Here is a 19,677-nt window from a genome sequence, read left to right on the forward strand (position 1 = left end):
ATTACACATGTACACCTATTTTTTTTGTAAATACAAATTTAAAAAAATGCTGAACTTAACAAATGTTTTTGTACAGAGTGTCTGTTTTTTTTTATTTAAGGAAAGAAGAGCACAGCCCACTACCAACCATTAACAATCATATACTGTAGTTTAGCAGCAGCATATTAACATGGGAACCACGTAATACTATGGTAGTCTTATTATGGGGAAATAAAAATCACAATTGGGAACAGTATGAACTGCTCCATAAGACAGATAAAACCTCATGGGGGAAGGAATAGAAAGGATCTACTAAAGCCTAGAGACATTTGTATGCCTAGAACACAATTTTAGTTTTACGTAAATATACATTATATTTATATTATATGTAGGGAAAAAATACTTCTATATAAATTCGATCTAATGTGAAGACACTCTAATGTACATTTTCCAGCAATGCCTCCAGACTCTGACGGCATTGCCGGTTACACAACCACATTAGCGAACACATATCAGACAAAACAAATCCATCAGACACAATTTGCTATGTTACTTCTATAAGAGAAAAAAATCCTGACTTTGAGTCATTTTGCGTTTACCAAAATAGAAAAATATCAGGACAAATATAAATTAATATATATTAAAGCATTGAAAAAGGGATAACCTAAAATTGTTAAGAATGATGTACTCTGATACAATAAATATGTTTCATTCATATTCCGAATACTGTTTTTATAAACTTTTTGTAAAATTATTCCTAATTAAAAAACTACCAGACTTTTATATACTAATGGCCCAGTTAATTTTTATATTACAAAAAAGATAATACTGGAAAATGGCTAGATGAAGACTTTTTAAGCTTCTTGTGCTATCACGTGACAATAACATTTTTAGAAGTCTATTCTGGGCTCATGTCCGTCCCCATTACTGTTCCTTTCCAGATGACTTGGAATGCGCAGAGTTCCTTAATACGCTTTAGCTGATTAGGTGGGGTTAACTCAGTGTAAGAGACTGAATCAACTTGATCCTTTATCATTCACAGCTTGTCTTCTATAAATGTGTGGCTCACCAATCGCCATGGCTCATCAATGCTGATATGTTAACCAATTTATAAGCCTCCATATCCAGGATCAATTATTACATTGATTTTCCATAGCAATGAAAAAAAAACATGTCGAACAGCAGTTGTAATCCCCTTCCTTAAGTGACATCTCCGTAGACTTAGTGTTATTCTTCTGATATCTCTTCCTTGTGAGAAGTCTTGCTTTAAAAATGTTAAAACTTTTTTTTCTTTTTTGAATTGCCAGTGAGGAAAACGTCATTTTCTTCTTTTTTTTTAATAAAAATATGTCTGTTTCTTTATTTTACAATATAATTCAAATATTTTCCACTATCAAGTTTGAATTAGTCCACCACGATCATAAAAGGTATACAACGTTTGCAAAAGGGCTTCTGAAGGTTACATATTTAGGAGGGGCACTTTGTACAGCCACACTTTATGACTTTCTCGATTTCGTCCACAAATGAGGTGCCATCAGTGCACTCAAAAATGTATTTCCGTCGCTTACTTCTCAGTGGTCTGCAACACTGACCATTTGTGCATCCTCCTCGGCATTCTAGTCGCGATACCTTCTCGGTCGTCTGGCAAGCAGCGTAACCTTGCTGCTTTTGGTAATAATCTCTGATCCGTTCCCCTCTGCAAGAGATTTCTGTAGATAAAATTAAACCAAATTAGAATATGCGCTTTGGATAAATTGAAAATTTTAAGTATTTTTTCCGCTTTATTAAATTATTGCGAAAAAGTGGGCGAAAATTCTCTACTATATTGTTATCTGACAAAAATTGGTTATGATCACTTGCGTTTGAGAGGCTTGGTTACTGATCGAAATTGCTCCTTACATGGTTACCTTAATTTTTAGACACATCAATTACAAGGTCATGATACTGCATTTTTGGTCATGATACTGCATTTTCAGTTCAAAACAATCCCACACTACCCCTACCCCAACATTTGTAATAAAGAAATGACCTAGCAACTATATTTTTTCATAAATTAAGATAATTAGCACACTATTGTAATGCTGTATACTCAGCTACAGGATTTGTAGTCACCACTGGGCATAACCTTTGGGTCATGGGTGCGGCAAAATCATGAAATTACATGACTTCTCTTAAATTAGTCTGAATTCCAAAAATAGTTTACTAACTTAATGTAATATATTAATGATTAATAATCTGGACAATTTAGGGATTCTTCATGTGCACTGTTTAGTGTCTACATCTCTTAAACAAACCTGTATCTCCATGGTAACAGACTACAAAAAAATGATATGTAGTCTGATCCTGTAATTACATTCCCTTTCATCTATTGCCTACTGGTGGCTAATACACAATTGTTAAATTGAGAGGAGAATGATTGTAGGTTTGTAATAAAGGGCTTTTTCCTTTTCAATCAAATTTCTCAACTTGATGCAGTTTACTTTGAAAAACAAGTGCTCTACTCACCTCTTCCGGGTCCACAGGTGACAGCACGACAGCCAATCGGTTAGCTCAGCCACTCAAGCGAGGAGTCCCTGTGTAGATGGCCCGCTCTGTTCAGAGCCAATGGACTTACTGATTGCCTGCAGTGCTGTCAAGGTGACGTTAGCGCTACAGCCAATGCCAGACACCTGTAACAGTGATGGGGACTTCCCGGTTGACCAGGGAAAGGTGAATACAGTGCGGTTTATTTTTTTATATCAAACTGTAGCCAGGGGAGACATTATATTTAAAGGGAGCACCCTCTTTAAGCTGTTACCTTGGGGGTGAATTGGTTGGCATTGCGCAAAATTTTTCGTCTAAGAAATTTTTGAATCAAGGCAATGCTTCACTTTTCAGTTTAGAGACGTGGAGAGCAATGAGAAAAAATTGCCAGTGAAAGTAGACACAGCCTTTAAATATCTATGTACTATCGCCCTCCAAACTGTTTCTATCAAGCATTATCTACTGAACAGCAGGAGCTTCAGGCATGGAAAGGTCATCATCATATCACAAAATATTAAACTACAGTGGACGTCACCCTTTAGCTCATTTCAATAGTCATAATTTTATGAAAAATTCTCACAGTCCATTCACAATAAAAATGCAACGTTATTACAGTGACAGCAAAATTGGTGGCTTAAATCTTCTGCGCTTTAATTGAAAACTACACATTTACTGTTCCTTGCCGGAACAGCTGGTTCTGTTTACATGAGGGAACTGTTTCGGAGAGCATGCAATTTAATTTATTAGACCTCCAGCTCAATATTATTCAATCCGTTGCTTAATACAAGTTACATTCCACTAGCTTCATAAATTACCAAAGTATAAACCAGCTAAAAATGAGCCATCTGTTAATCACTTCCCTGGCCCTGTTCCCCATTTTCCCAGTCACATTGATGCTGAAAACAAAATAAATAAATGCCAGCTGAGGAAAAAGAAAGGGGAAGACGTTGATGTATGGAGGAAGGAGACACCACAATGAAAGGCGGGAGGAGAGAGGAAAAGAAGTAATCCCTTGTGTTTCGACTGTCTCACCTGTGGAATTCTCTGTGATAAATCAGTGAAGGCTGAAGGGTGAAGAGCAGAGTTTGAGATAAGGCAAAGTGTGTCCATTACAGAACATAGAGAAGAAACATAACATAACACTAGACAGAAAATACATACACGGTGAAGAGGTTGTATGGGATTAAAGTATTGCTTTTAAAGGAAATCTGTCAGCAATTTTTTGCTATATAATGTGATAGCAGTATGATGTATGGGGCAGAGACCCTGATTCCAGTGATGTATCACTTAGTTTACTGGATGCCGAAGTTGTGATAGAATCATAGTTTACTCTCCTGAAGATTTAGCTGAGTTCAGAAGCTGAGCCCTGTATAACTCCACCCACACCACTGATTGACAGCTTTCTGCGTTCATTGTACAGTCATGGCCGAAAGTATTGGCATCCTTGAAATCGCTCCAGAAAATTATTTCAATTACACATATTTTGATAAAAACGTGTTTATTTCCTTTGTATGTTTTGGAAGAACTAAAAAAACAGATTGGACATCATTTCATGCTAAACCCCAAAAAATGGGCAGGACAGAATTGTTGGCACATGTGGGTAAACAATTTTGTTTTAACCATAAGATGCTTGTTCAAACTCACCTGTGGCAAGTAAGGGGTGTGGGCAATATGAAATTCCCACCTGATGTATTGTGTGTCTGTGTGTGCCACACTAATCATGGAGAACAGAAAGAGGAGAAGAGACCTGTATGAGGACTTCAGGACCAAAATTGTTGAAAAATATCAACAATCTGAAGGTTACTATTCCTTCTCCAGAGATACTGATGTTCCTTTGTCCATGGTGCGCAACATAATCAAGAAGTTTACAACCCATGGCACTGTAGCTAATCTCCCTGGACGTGGACGGCAGAGAAAAATTGATTGATGAATGGTTGCAAAGCAGGATAGTCTGGATGGTGGATAAGCAGCCCCACTCAAGTTCCAAAGAAATTCAAGCTGTCCTGCAGGCTCAGGGTGCATCAGTGTCAGCACGAACTATACGTCAACATTTGAATTAAATGAAACGCTTTGTCTGGAGACCCAGGAGGACTCCACTGCTGACACAGAGACATGAAAACTAGACTGCAGTTTGCCAAAATGTATGTATGTGAGTAAGCCAAAATCCTTCTGGGAAAGCGTCTTGTGGACAGATGAGAACAAGATACAGCTTATTGGTAAAGCACATCATTCTATTGTTTACCGAAAAAAGAATGAGACCTACAAAGAAAAGAACACAGTACCTACAGTCAAGTATAGTGGAAGTGTTGGGTTGTTTTGCTGCCTATGGCATTGGGTGCCTTGACTGTGTGCAATGCATCATGAAATCTGAAGAATACCAAAGGATTTAGGGTCGCAATGTAGTGCCCAGTGTCAGAAAGCTGGGTTTGCGTCCTAGGTCATCGGTCTTCCAGCAGGACAATGACCCCAAACATACTTCAAGAAGCACCCAGTAATGGATGGAAACAAATTGCTGGAAAGCTCTGAAGTGATCAACATTGGGTCCAGATCTAAATCCCATTGAACACCTGTGGAGAGATCTTAAAATTGCTGTCGGGAGAAGGCGCCTTCAAATAGGAGAGACCTGGGACAGTTTGCAAATGAACAGTGGTCCAAAATTCCAGTTGAGAGGTGTAAGAAGCTTGTTGATGATTATTGGAAGCGATTGATTGCAGTTATTTATTCCAAAGGATGTGCAACCAAATATTAAGTTGAGGGTGCCAACAATTTTGTCCTGCTCATTTTTGGAGTTTTTGTGTGAAATTATGTCCAAATTTTCCTTTTTTTCCTCTGTGTTTTTGTGTTGTTCCAATACACACAAAGGAAATGAACATGTGTATAACAAAACATATGTAAGTGCAATAATTTTCTGGGAGAAATACTTCATTTTCTGGAACAATTTCAAGAGTACCAACACTTTCGGACATGACTGTATATTGACAGAAAGCTGCTAAACAGTGGTGGAGGCGGGGTTGGACTAGGAGGCACAAGACACCTAGTCCTGTAATGATAAAACAGTGGTTTTATTGCAATGGCTACACACAGCCTAGTAAGTGACACATCACTGGAATCAGGGTCTCAGACCCTACATCTTGCTATGCTCATAGGAAGAACTTGCTGACAGATTGCCTTTAAGATTTCCTACACCACCTGGATCTCCGCAAGGAAATCAGTTTCCCCTGATAGTTAGAGGATTAGAAAACATGTACATTTTTCTCAGACATAGTGCTATTTTTGTCCATGAATGGGACTGAACTGCAGTCCCAGAAGTAACCCATTGACAATAGTGATGCTGATTTTGGCCAAATGTTTTTCTAATGCCATACAATCCCTTTACGCTTGAATAAGCATGGGAGACATTTACTTTTGACAATAATTAAAACAAAAAAAGTCACAAATCACGAAAGTTAGTATAAGACATTAGTAACTATTTAGAGAACACATCATTATAATTATAGCAAATTAGCCTAATATATATATTTATTTTACATAAAAAAATATAAAAAATGATGGTATATAAAAATACACATAAAAATATATAAATGTTTTTTACCTAAATCATTTAATTGATTTAATTTAGAGCACTGCCAAATATTCAATGATATTAATTAGTCTTACTAATTAAATATTTAATGAATATAACTTTATTGCAACTTCTGTTATATTCTAATATAATATAACTTACTGTATAATAAACTAAAAAAACAAGATTGACCAAACAAGGCAAGTCTTTACTGTCCAACCACCACAACCCCTTTGTTTTCCAGATCCTTGCCCTTCCCCCATAACCTCCATTCCTAACATCACGGAAGGAGATCTTACTCGTCTCCTCTCCAAATCACACCTCACCACTTGTGCACTAGACCCCATCCCATCCCACCTCCTCCCCAACCTCACCCCCACACTCATTCCATCACTAACCCATCTCTTCAACCTATAGCTAACTTCTGGTACCTTCCCAGCTGTCTTCAAACATGCCACAATCACGCCCATCCTCAAAAAGCCATCCCTCGACCCAACCGCCTTGTCCAGCTACCGCCCAATATTGCTGCTCCCATTTGCCTCCAAACTCCTCGAGCAACACATTCACGCTCAACTTTCCTCTCAATTCTCAGCTAACTCTCTCTTTGACAACCGACAATCCGGCTTCCGCCCCCACCAATCCACTGAAACTGTCCTTACCAAAATCACCAATGAATTACTTACAGCCAAAGCTAACAGACAATTCTCTGTACTCCTTCTTCTTGACCTGTCCTCTGCTTTCGACACAGTTGACCACTGCCTCCTACTACAGATCCTTTCTTAATTTGGCGTCAAAAACCTTGCCCTATCCTGGATTTCCTCATACCTTTCCAACCGCACTTTTAGCATCTCCCACTCCCACACTACCTCTTCACCTCGCCCCCTCTTTGTTGGAGTTCCTCAAGGTTCTATCCTAGGACCCCTACTCTTCTCAATCTATACCCTTGGCCTGGGACGGCTCATAAAATCCCATGGCTTCCAGTACCATCTGTACGCTGACGACACCCAGATCTACCTCTCTGGCCCAGATGTCACCTCTCTGCTGTCCAGAATCCAAGCATGTCTAGCAGCCATATCCTCCTTCTTCTCCTCCCGCTTCCTCAAGCTAAAAGGGGACAAAACTGAACTTATAATCTTTCCTCCATCTCGCGTATCTTCCCCACCTGATCTTTCTATCATAATAAATGAAATAACACTTTCACCTGTACCGGCAATCGGCTGCCTCGGAGTAACCCTTGACTCTGCCCTGTCCTTCAAACCCCACATCCAAGCTCTCGCCACCTCCTGTCGCCTCCAGCTCAAAAATATTTCCAGAATCCGTCCTTTCCTCAACCCTCAATCTACTAAACTGTTTGTGCATGCCCTCATCATCTCCCGCCTCGACTACTGCAACATCCTCCTCTGTGGCCTACCTGCTAACACTCTCACACCACTCCAGTCCATCCTTAACTCTGCTGCGTGACTAGTTAATCTCTCGCCTCGCTACTCCTCTGCTACCCCCCTTTGCAAATCCCTTCACTGGCTCCCAATTGCCCAGTGCATCCAGTTCAAACTACTAACACTGACCTACAAAGCCATTCATAACCTCTCTCCTCCATACATCGCTAAACTAATCTCCCGATACATTCCCTTATGTAATCTCCTTTCCTCCCAAGACCTCCTTCTCTCCTCCACACTTATTCGTTCCTTACCCAAGGGCCTCCAAGATTTCTCCCAAATATCCCCCCCATCCTATGGAATTCTGTGCCTCAACACGTCTGATTAGCCTCCACATTTGGATCCTTCAGACAGAACCTGAAAACCCATCTCTTCAAACAAGCTAACAGCCTGCCATGACCTTGCTTGCTACCACCTCAACAACACCGGAGCTACTGCAACCCCCAACCTACTGTCTCCTTCCCCGTTCCTGTAGAATGTAAACCTGAAAGGGCAGGGTCCTCTTCCCTCTGTACCTGTCTATCATTGTTAGTTTTGTTTACTGTAAGTGATATCTCTATTCTGTATGTAACCCTTTTTTATGTACAGCGCCATGGAATCAATGGCGCTATATAAATAAATAATAATAATGTTAAAAATAAATATATTTTGGGAAATGTAGAGTAATAAAATGTAACATTTGTTCACATTTGATCTATGCAATCTGTTACTGGGGATTTTGATATTTTTGGCAGCTAGAAACATAAAAAACAGTATCCCAACAGAAACCTGATAGGACCCCCTTATAAACAAATAGGATTTGGCAGTAATTAATTGAAAATGGACCCGGCGCTGTGTTTTTTGCTTTGTTATAGAAGTCAGAGAGCTAATGTGATGAGACTCTGAAGTTGGGGCCTTATACGTTAGATTGGCCGACCATCTAATGTGTATCGGGAACTGCCGACTTTCCACCAGTGCCAGGAGGGTGAGCATCGGGCAGTTAGATTTTAGTGTGCCTATTCTTTTTGTTTTCACCAAAGCTGAGGTTTCCGTTTTCTTACGCAGAACACGTGCGCACTCAGCCGAGGAGAGCATGCATGTATATGATGGAGGAAGCCGTAAGGAAAAGCTGTTTGCTGAAAGGTGTTCAGGTATCTAAATTGTCTGGCCAGCCTTAGTCTACTTTCACACATCCGTATCTATTATTTCATCTGTCTAAAACAGATCGTTCCTCTCCTGTGTCATCTATTTTGCCTCTGTTTTTTTTGTCACTCTTTCTTAAAAACTGAAGGAGGTAGACTGTCTGAACTTTTTGTATCCTGTAGGGGCTGATTAATCAGAAGACTGGTGTCAAAGCTTTGAAAAATTGAATAATTTTTGTGCAATGGGGAGTCATTTTTATACTAGCTGAATTACCGTAACTCCTCCAAAATTGGCAGAGCTGATCATCAAAATTGCCGGCATTCTGCACAGTAAAAATGCTACTCCAGTCACAGACTGGAGTAGCATTTCTGGCACGGTGCACGGAGGCACATGGCATGCAGAAGAAGAACCAAATTTATTAAGTGGTGTGCTCCTCTTTATCAATTTGGCACTAGTGATGAGCGAGCATACTCGTTTAACCCTTTCACAGAGCATGCTCGGGTGCTTATGTGGCGCCCTGCTGCGCATTGGTGCCACAGATCCCAGAGGGGTGCATGGACGGACTTCTCCACAAGAGGCCCTCATAGCATTCACACACCTCCACCTTCCACCTCAGACCAGCAGAGGGAGCCCGTTAGGGATATAAAAAGGGAAGGTGGAGCTAGGCAGCTCAGTCTGGAGTCTACAGAGAGTGAAGTCTGCTGCAGCCAGAGAGGTTGTCAGGTCAGTTCAGACTCAGTGAGCTCAGATTAGTGAGCCTAGGGTGTGCCGACGCCAAAACAGCGGCGAAGCGCAGTGTGCCTGCTGCAGTGTGAAGCCTAGTGAGGGCCCCGAGCGTGGCCGAAGAAGAGTGGAAAGAGAGTAATATAGGGGGCAGAGGAGCTTTACCCGCTCACCCCAAAACCATTTACCGGACACCGGGTTAGCGTCTGCAGGGATTCCTTACGCCCAGCAGAAACAACCGTGACCCCTGGCGAACTATATGTCCCAGGAACACTAAAAGCTGACTGTTATACCAGGGTCAGGAATCACGGAGGCCCAAGAGACCGGGGAGTGTGATCTCCAGCAGAAGGCCCTACCACCAGGTCAGCAGGTGCAAGACAGTGACCAAGTTAGGCCTAGCTCCAGGCAGCTCAGAAACTTATCAAAGAAAGGCAAGAAACAGGAGGCCCCACACCCGCTCACTCGGGAGAGTCCTGATATGCACCCTTCACCCTAAAGTGCCCTGGATCGTGCCTGAAACACCACCAGTAAAGGTACTGAAGTGAACTCCGGTGTGCGTGCCTATTCTTCTATCCTTCCTCTGACCCGGCTGGGTCCCCTCTGTCCTGCATCCCTTCTCCTACGCTGCCCTGAGGCCCCGCTCCACCTGTGGGGAGCCGCACCAACTAAGCTGCCTGAACACCGGCCTCAGAGGACTGTCGCAGCGCTGGTGATCTTCACCAGACACCACAGGTGGCGTCATGAACATTCCTTATCCCATACAACTTCCCCCTTTCTTTTAAGAGTGACCCCAGGGTACGGGCCCGGGAGCCGGCCACTGCGACATCCCCCAAGATCAGGCAACAACAAGGCCCGGGCGCCGAGTCGTCCCCATCCCCTGGGCGTGTCACTTAGCAAGTATCTTTGGCGTGCTCGTATATTATGTTCAAGTCCCTGCGTCTGCATGATTTCCAGGTGTAAGTCAGCCTCAACACATATGAGGATTCCCTAACAAACAAGTAAACAAGCATGCTCGCTCATCACTATTTGGTACCTCTTGTACTCCATCAATAGTGTGCGCTACCCCAGTCTTTATTGAATCAGCCCCATTGATTCTTAACAAAGAATTAATTAAAAACGGATGAAACTCGGACAGAAAACTGAAGCTTTCCATCCATGTTTAATAGATCGCTGAAGTCTTTTATGGCTAAGCCTGATAGGAAAAACGGATAAGGACAGAACATGCTCCGAGTCTCTCGGATTAAACACATGGGTCCATTTTTAAAACAGATGAGTATATGGATCAATGAAACGCTATGGGTCAGTGTTGTGTCCAAGAATAAAAATGGACAGAAAATGGACGTCTACAGTGTTCACATGAGTACCATGGTTTCTAATAAAAACAGGCCAAACGATTCCCAATAAATTAGTGAAATGTTTCCATCTGGGGTTTTTTTTTTTTTTTTTTACAAGAATAACGGAGACAGCGCTTTCCTTGCTAACAATGCTGAACACAATTGTCAAAACCTAAATAACTTGTATTTTATATTTTGGGGATTTTTTTTATGCTGACATAGCGATACACATACAGGAATATAAAAAAACAAACAAACAAGGAAAACGGCAGAACAAAACCAGGTTAGTTTAGAGAGACAGATAAAATGGAATTGGAACTGTGGAACGTCAGACCCTGCTCTAATGATCAAAATATCTGATCAGGTTCTTAGAAAAAAAGAAATACAAATGCCAGTAATATACATTAGATTCCGCAAGCATCATTGAAAAATCATTAAATAAAATTATAATTTCTGGGTATATCCATGTCATATTTGCTGTATAACATGTGCAGAATATTTGTGCTTTTTTATCTATTACTCGTGTGATTTACCTTTATCACAGCTGTCTCCAGTGTATCCAGTGTTGCACTCACAATAGGCTTTATCAAGGCCTGAGACCCTGCACTTCCCGTGCTTACACTTAAGTGATTGGCAGGGGCTCATCTGTTCTTCAGCTTCATCACACAGGACTCCCCCATAGCCGGAGGAACATTTGCAGCTGTAGGAAAATGCATTGATCGGCAGACAGGTGCCGTGTACACACCTAAAAATATAGAAAAATATTGTTAGCATACATAGATTAGCGCTAAATCAAAAATTCTTGCAGTTTTACTTTACTTTTATTATTTTGTATTTTTTTAGATAAGCATACTGTGTTCACATCCAGAGCGTCTTCCAAATTTTTATTAACTGACTTTGGAAAAGTTTTGTTTTTTCCTACACTCTCTTCCCTCCCATAATTCACTGTTCTTTAGTAACAATAATTGGGCAGAGGTTGGATCCAAGGGTACTCACTCACTCAATGTATATAGTTGTATTGGTGAGATACTAGAAATATACTGTAGGTAAGATTGGGGTTAGGGCTGCACAGCGACATCTTGAAGGACAACATCAAGATCGTAATGTCCGGATGGGGTTGCGCAGAAATCCAGGGTGGATTTCTTCCAACTGTTGAGTTGTGGTCGCAGCCAATTGCAAGTTGCAACGCAGTTATTACTGTGCCATTGCAGTCGTATACCACCAGTTACCATGTAGACCAAGCCTGAAAGGGACAGTAACTTCAAAATACAGATGATTAGGTCATCCACACTTATCAATTAGGGCCTGGTATATACTCTTAGAAATACACTGTCACAGAAGGGCACTGTGCATGCTAGCCTGGCAGCCCTTGTTATAGGGCGTCCATGGACAGGGTTACTGCTTGCAACTCCATCTACCAGATCTCAGGGATGCCCTTGGCCTTCACCTTTAATCCTTGTACCCCTGGACTTACATAGGAGCCCCTGGACTGAGTCCAAAGAGTAGCTGCTGGCCATTGGGGCAGGCTGGCAGAGGGTAGTTATAAAGCTATGTCAACACCAGGAGGTCAGAGACAGGAGCAGAATTGTCATACAGAAGGATGGTCAGAAGTAGGAAACAAACAGGCTGAACAAGAGCTTAAAATCAGGAGAGAACCAGAGCAAGTGGAAACTATAACTGGCACCTCCCAGCAGTATTAAGTTTAATTAGGGTGTGGTGCAGTCTTGTGATGAGCGAAGGGCTCGTTACTCGAGTTTGCCTATGGTGCTTGGGTATGCTCCGAGTATCGCGGGTGCTCGAGTGACATGTACGTGTCCCCGCGGCCACAATGCGGGGATTGCCTGACAAACACGTAATTATATTCGGGAGCCATATGACAATCGCAGCTCATCTTTAATCTAGCAGTACAGATAAGGATAGTATAATACAATGGCACAGCAGAGCAGACTGATTGCCCCTTTAAAACATTCATTTTACATCTGGAAACCATCTCCTACTACTAGTCGCCACTACCACAATCCTCCCTCTTTAGAAATGTTATAGAGAATTTCACACCCTTCTCAACAATTATAATAAACAAATAAATTGTCTCCAAATCCGAGCTGTAATTCTGCCAAGAGCAGCATATGTGCTAGGTACTGCGAACATCTTTCAGCTGCGAGCTGTCAGAGCGGCATAAATTCAATATAAAAATGACATAGATGCAAGGAGGCTAAAGGCTGTGGAAAAAGTATTTTCAAATTGATAAGAAACTTTATGCCAAACACTTAGAAAATAGAAAAAGATAAAAGACAGTCTTCTCTAGACACAGATTTATCTGTCTGCTGTAAAAAAATGTATTACACCGTCCTAAAAACATCCTTGTAAAGGAAAGGATGAAAAGTAGTATTGCCGGGATTCTGATATCTAGTGGGCTATTTTATATTCATACTGAATGAATAGAGGAGAGCAAAGTGGTCCATCTGCAATTTGTGGATTACTTTTGGGGGACTCGTAATGGGGCCAGATCTGGCCAATAGAGGATGCTATGCAATCTCAAATGTATAAATTGCGGAGAGGTGTCACTAAAAGTAGTCAGCGCATGCACCGATCCAGGCGGCAGAGAGCTTTCACCAACTGCACAAAATAGGAAGCGGTCACGTGATTACCCAAGTGGTAATCATTGCACTGGATGGTGGCACCCTACGTCCATACCAATGTGAATCCATGGGCGGCAAAGGGCCTTTAAATGCATTAAGGGTAAGCAATGGGGATTTTTATGACTGCTTAGGTCTGAAATGAAAAGTTTAGGACATTCTATAAATTTGGCCGACACATCTGTACCTCATGATGTGTCCTGAAGGATCAGTCCTTTAAGGGACCAATACATAATAGATAGCTGTCAGACGAATGATGGTGGAACCAATGGTTTAGCTGGCAGCTATCTCTTAACTCGTCCATACACAGAGTGCTCGCTCTAGAGAACAAAAGTATGACCAGTCCAAAATTGGGCATGTCAGATCCTTATCTCTCCCGACATCATCTGTTGAGGAAAAGTTGGGAGGCCTACATACACATTAGACTGTCAGCCGAGTCTACCAATAACGTGTCTAATGTTTATGAGGACCTTTACAGCCATCACCCCTAGGCTATCACAAGGGCTTGCAATCAGCAGAACATAAGGGATCCTATACTCTTTGTTGATGCTTCGTCTTTGATTGTGGTGTTATAAGGGTTAAGGGTCCGGGATTGAAATATTGTCACATCTCAGTAATAGGAAGCACTTATCATATACATTTCATGTAGAATGCATGAGCCATAACAGTCAGCGAAGACAAAACACGCGAGGCTGATCTAATCTAATCAGCATGGCGTCTTAGCACATTGTTGTCAGTGAGCACCCCAGGACACTACACTGTGGAGAAATCCCAGCAATATGATCTTCATATATGTCATAGATACATATGTGATAATCTCCGACCACCTGCGATTGCCATAATCCATTACTGGTTTGGTGAAGCTTAGAGATTTCTGTTAAATGGAAAGTGTGAAAATAAAATGACCTTAGTGTCTGATACACGTTTTTAGGATAAATTATTTTTAATGAAATTTTCTACGTCACTATCTACAGTATATTGATGGTATGAGACCACATCCTGTGCAATGTGCTATAGATCTGAACAGTCTATTGCTTAGAATGTTGTCCTGGATATCAGAAATCTCTGTGTGCTACCAAAGGGTGAAGACTCCGTTCCTTTAGTGGCCTTCACCAATGGGATTTTATGAGATATAGATGTGTGACGACAGCAGTTGGGCCATTGCAGAAGGCCTAAGCTCTCCACTATGTGTCGCCACCGCTCGGTTTTGTGACAACAGCAGCCGAGTGAGCTCTTAAGACGCTCCCCACTTTGTTTTACCGCTGCTGCTGTCTCACAGCACAGAAAACTACACTAGCAGGGAGCTTTGTTGGCCTGTACAGGGTTCTGGAAATTTTAGTTTCCCAGTCTAAATCTATGGTCAATTTTGGGGTGCTGTAGGACCACCTGCAAGTAGGAACTGGGGTTTAGGAGTGGTAGCCAAAGAACTTACAAGCTTTTTCCAGCTGAACTTGTAAGCACTGCATTGAAGCTGACTAGGTTTACCGCCAATCCTGCTTAGCTACTGATCCTGACCAGCATCAGTCCCACTGAGCTTCCGATGCTGAAGAAGCAAAGCTGCCTCGTGTAGCATCATCGGAGCAGATCCTGATCAGGCCGGCAGCTGAACACTGTCACCCAATCAGGAGCGATCACCCCCCCCCCAGCAATAAGAGAGTTGGAAAGTAGGGTCCTGAACAGAGGGGAATCAGAGCTCAGACACTTAGAAAAACATAAACTGCTTTTCTATATTTTTTGGGGTTCCAAAATCAATTTCTTGAAAAACTAATTTTAGATGACAAAAGTCCATATACCACCCGTTTTCTCCATAAAACTGTTTGTCTACCATTTTACCAATAAGAAACCCACATACTTATGTCCTAGGCAGGGGTCATTGGATTGCTGGTCACACAGTGGTCCCGTCCAGCCTCCTTCACACTCGCAGGTGAACCTGGACTGGCTGGTAGCCAAACATGTTCCGTGGACACAGACTTTCTTGTGGCAGGGCTCACACCCGGGCATTATTCCTGTTTGCAGATTGAACATCTTGAAGTCTTGCAGTTCATTATTTATATGTAGGTTCCGTATGCAGCCTTGGAAGTTAGTGTCATTATGTCCAGGAGACTGACGTAGTACCGCCACATTGTTCTTTATTGGCATTCCTGTATTGTCAGAAGGCACAGCATTAAATATGCACCGCACAACGCAAACGAGGCAAATATCAGAAATGTTGACTTATTATCGTGGCACTGAGCTCATGGCTTCTAAATAGAGGTGAGCAAATTGATTCAAAACTAATTGAATATGCACCAAATTTCACAAAAAAAATGTGAATGGCTTGAATCTATCATAATGACGGCTCTCCAGCCACCACTTTGCTGGATTCTTTTTAGGGGTTAAAAAGAAATCATACTATAATATACCCTGTGCCGCTGCTGTAGCTCCTTGCCTGATCCGACCCTCACTCCCTCCGGCTCCAGTCTTCTGCTCCTCAGACTTCACCCTTGGCGCCTCTGGTGCTGACTACAGCTTACACGACGCCGGGCAACCACGTCATGACATTGCATAAGGTCTAGTCAGCACTGGAGGTGCCAAAAAGTGAAGATTAAATAGAAGAAGACCAGAACTGAAGGGAGTGAACCAGTCAAGCATATGGCGGGAATCTGTGGCCGCGAGATAGGTAAGGGATTAATTTTTTTTACATTTTTTAAAAGTCTTTTCTAGGCAATCTGGGCACAATGGATTCACATGGAATATATTTGATGCAAATGTAATTTTCCATCCAAATTAGAGCAAATCCATTGAATTCGATTTTTGGCAGATTCACCCTTCTCTAGTTATAATTCACCCAGGATAACATCTGCAAGGAATGTATTGCATTTCCAACATTCCCCTTGGTACTCAAGTTTACCACAAAGCAGGTAAAAAATAAAATTGTGCCTCTCGAGAATTAGAGTGTGAGTCATACCCAAGATGGTAAATGACGTGAGCAAAACCAAGATTTATTATATTTCATATCACACGTTATATTTATGTGTGATGTAGGCAACACCTTGGATATTATAGTAGAAGTATGCGGCCCATAACAAAACTGCAGGTTTACGAGTCCTTACTCTGCTCTCCAAATAACAGCCCAGAAGTCGCATCAGATGGAGAGCAGCTGGAGAACTCAGCCGGGTTAATAGCTTAGATATTTCCTAAATACTAATCATGGTTTCTATAGAACTATACAGTTGCTAGGTATAGCGAGCTATTATATGAGTGAACCATTGGGGTTTTTTTTCCATATTTTTGCTTCAGTATAAATAAGATGAAGCACATTTGGTGGTATTTAGTAAAAGTAGTAAAAGCTAAGAGTAATATTGTAATCGGACATGTCCAATGAGTTATTCTTAAGGCCACCATGCACATCGGACTACCTTTGAACTATCCGGCCGATATCAGGAAACCAGCCCCGAAAGACTAAGGCTGGCCATGCACATTAGATGACTGTCGGCCGAAAGACAATTAATTAATTTCAGCCAGCTCTCCCATACACAGGAATACTCATTCGGCCGAGTGCTCATGTGTTCTCTATGAGAAAGCCGCCAACTGACACATCAGCAGTTGGCTTATCTCTGGGAGAACAAAGCGATTGACAGTTCGAAATGGAACATACCCGATCGACATCTCTTTCGACCATCATTTGGCTGAGATGCACATTAGACCGTCGGCTGAACCCGTTGATATGTCTAATGTGTATGGCCAGCTTAACGTGCATGTGGGCCTTCAGATGAGGATCTGGCATGTCCGATTTTGGACTCTAAGAGATAAGCCGGCGCCAGAGGAGTCTGGTGGTGGCTCTCGTAGAGAATATAGGAGCACAGCACAAAGGGAGCTCTCCTGTGTATGGAGGAGTCAGGAGAGATAGCTGAATGAACAGTTGACCAATCCAGTTTTCAGCTTACAGCTATCTATTGTCTATGTGGCCACCTTCCATAAAAAATGACTGGAGATATGGAAACCTAAAATTGCATAACCTCGTTAAATTCAAGAGGTATAGAAAGTGGCATGCATGCTCATCTCTCACAGGTGCTGATACCCACTTCTGTCTGATCAAAGAGATTGCCTGGATTAGAAAGTCCATGCCAAAATACACTATTAGGCATTTCTGAGTTAATAGAGGAAGGGCCACCATTCAGGCGCCCAACTGTTAGCTATAGAGGAGAGCAGCCTTAAGAGCATCTTTCAGGACCTGGCATGGTTGAGCATCATGGGCAGCCAGTTGAATTCCTTTGCAGTGACACTACAGATATTATTGAACCCAAGCTGGTTTCCCTTATGGTTTACAGTAGTTGGAGACCCAGCAATCAGCTTATTGTCAAAGAACTCTTCAAACATAAGAGAATTGTCCAAAATGATTAATTTCAGTGGAAATGTGGCAGATTATGCATTGGTTGACGAATGTAAACATTATGAACTTGTCACCCATGAAGCATACATTCTATATGTCTGAGGTCCCTGTTGGGAAATCATGCTGATGGTAATCTCCAATGTGCACTGTGAAAAAAAGCCTTAGTGTCTCATTATAAACGTTGCTGCATATGACTGTACATAAGACTATACCGGCCATCTTTACTCTTCCATTTCTCTTGTGTCTAAAGTGGATCAGTCTTAACAAACCAGCGGTGAAATCCATTCCCGGAGTTTGATCAATACACTTCAGCAAGGGTTTGATGTGTGATCGCGGGGTCAGAAAACATATTACTCACAGTGACAGGTGTGTAATAAATGTACCTATTATCGGTGACATGACAAACTAATATCTTTTACCTCCTACGTAAAGTGGGGAGTCGAAGCCCAGAGAAGATTGTTTGGATAAATTGGTAATGGTCTTCGGATTTCCTCCATCCACTATTAGTGACAGGCTTTGGTCCTGGCCTACAAGCTCCACAATGTGAAAATTCCCGTCATTTATGGTCTCAACACTGTAGAGAAAAGAGGGAGATAATTCAATGCACAGAGAACACATAAATGCTTAGACATTATATCCTAAGTCAAAAAACTTCTGACATATCATAAACACATCAGAAGTCTTAATTGGATCCCCTCCCACATACACTGATTGCTAAAAAGAAGAGGCAGAAGCCATCAGTTGAGTGTCCTGTCCTTCAGCTGTGATCGGGATAGTGGTCTACAAGATCATATATGAACTATGAGCCTGTACACCACATTGCTTGTTCACAGAGGAGAACCGAAAGGGCATGGAGTGCAGCTGACGGCTACTGTTACTGCATTCTCCCAATGGGAGCAGGTCTCGGCAAATGGATGGCCACTGTTTAAAACATGTGGCAAGTCACTTTGCCAATACAAAATCTGTATTATGGCCCCCCACTACTACGTACAATTTTGTGTCCATTTATGTGGCATGAATGCCACCTCTACACCCCTAATAGCTGTTCACCATATGGAATTGTAAGATACGGTGAAAGATGGACACTTGAAAGGAACATGTCATGTGTAAAAATGGTATTAATCTGCAGATATGGGGTTAATCTGCAAGTTCAGAAGCCATGCGGCCCCCTCACTGTGAGCCCACTGACGGAAGGAAATTAACTTTATTCCTCCCGGTAAACCCCGGCTTTCAGTCGTAGAGGCGCGGCAGGCGCGACTTCAGCCACCGCTCAGTACATGGTGAGTGATGGCTGTAACCATGTCCCAGCACTGACTGACAGCCGGCTCAGCACTGAGCTAGATGTCAGTCAGTGTCGGGGGTGTCGTTACACTTTTCAAAAAGCTGTCAGAGCTAGCCGGAAGTGATATAAAAACACCAAAAGCTGAAAAATTTCAGTTGAATAAAAAAAGTTCAGCATTTTAAACAGTTTTATGCCAGAATTCCATCATCAACTTTTAGCCCAATACTTTTATTTTTTTATATAGCGCTAACATATTCCACAGCACTTTACATACATTATCATCACTGTTCCCATTGGGGCTCACAATCTGCATTCCCTATCAGTATGTCTTTGGAGTGTGGGAGGAAACCAGAGAACCTGGAGGAAACCCACAGAAACATGGGGAGAACATACAAACTCCTTGCAGATGTTGTCCTTGGTGGGATATGAACCCAGGACCCCAGCGCTGCAAGGCTGCTGTGCTAACCACTGAGACACTGTGCTGCCCATACAATGCAAAAGGATAACCATGTCTTCAGTGGTGGTGGGAGGTGGGGGGTTCACCTATGATAAAACTTTGAGCTGGAATATAAAATGCTCATTTTAATATTGGCAAGGAAAACTTCTAAAAAGGATTATAAAGCCATTTTGACAAAGTATTCTAAAGTAGGTATACCAGCCTCGCGAGGTCTAGGAGATCTTTTTATTAATGTATACAGTTTATATTCT

The 19,677-nt window shown here is 42.0% G+C and overlaps 1 protein-coding gene across 3 annotated transcripts in view; it reads right to left on the reverse strand.

Annotated features, from left to right (window-relative positions):
- Positions 1-343: 343 nt before the first annotated feature.
- SLIT2 (slit guidance ligand 2) overlaps positions 344-19,677 on the reverse strand; it is a 418,064-nt gene continuing 398,730 nt past the window's right edge. For 2 of the 3 annotated variants that reach the window (XM_073646944.1, XM_073646948.1), the window contains 4 exons: positions 18,107-18,261; positions 15,168-15,456; positions 11,213-11,424; positions 344-1,688 (listed from right to left, as the gene is read on the reverse strand). In XM_073646944.1, coding sequence (XP_073503045.1) covers positions 1,447-1,688; positions 11,213-11,424; positions 15,168-15,456; positions 18,107-18,261 — 898 coding nt within the window. In that variant the 3' untranslated portion in view covers positions 344-1,446. Of the gene's footprint in view, positions 1,689-3,534; positions 3,567-11,212; positions 11,425-15,167; positions 15,457-18,106; positions 18,262-19,677 lie in introns of all 3 variants that reach the window. The other variant, XM_073646958.1, reaches the window with a different exon arrangement.

This window comes from Phyllobates terribilis, unplaced genomic scaffold (assembly GCF_046119375.1).
Source record: "Phyllobates terribilis strain yellow unplaced genomic scaffold, ASM4611937v1 Scaffold_1__5_contigs__length_1240528914, whole genome shotgun sequence".
Taxonomy (NCBI): Eukaryota; Metazoa; Chordata; class Amphibia; order Anura; family Dendrobatidae; genus Phyllobates; species Phyllobates terribilis.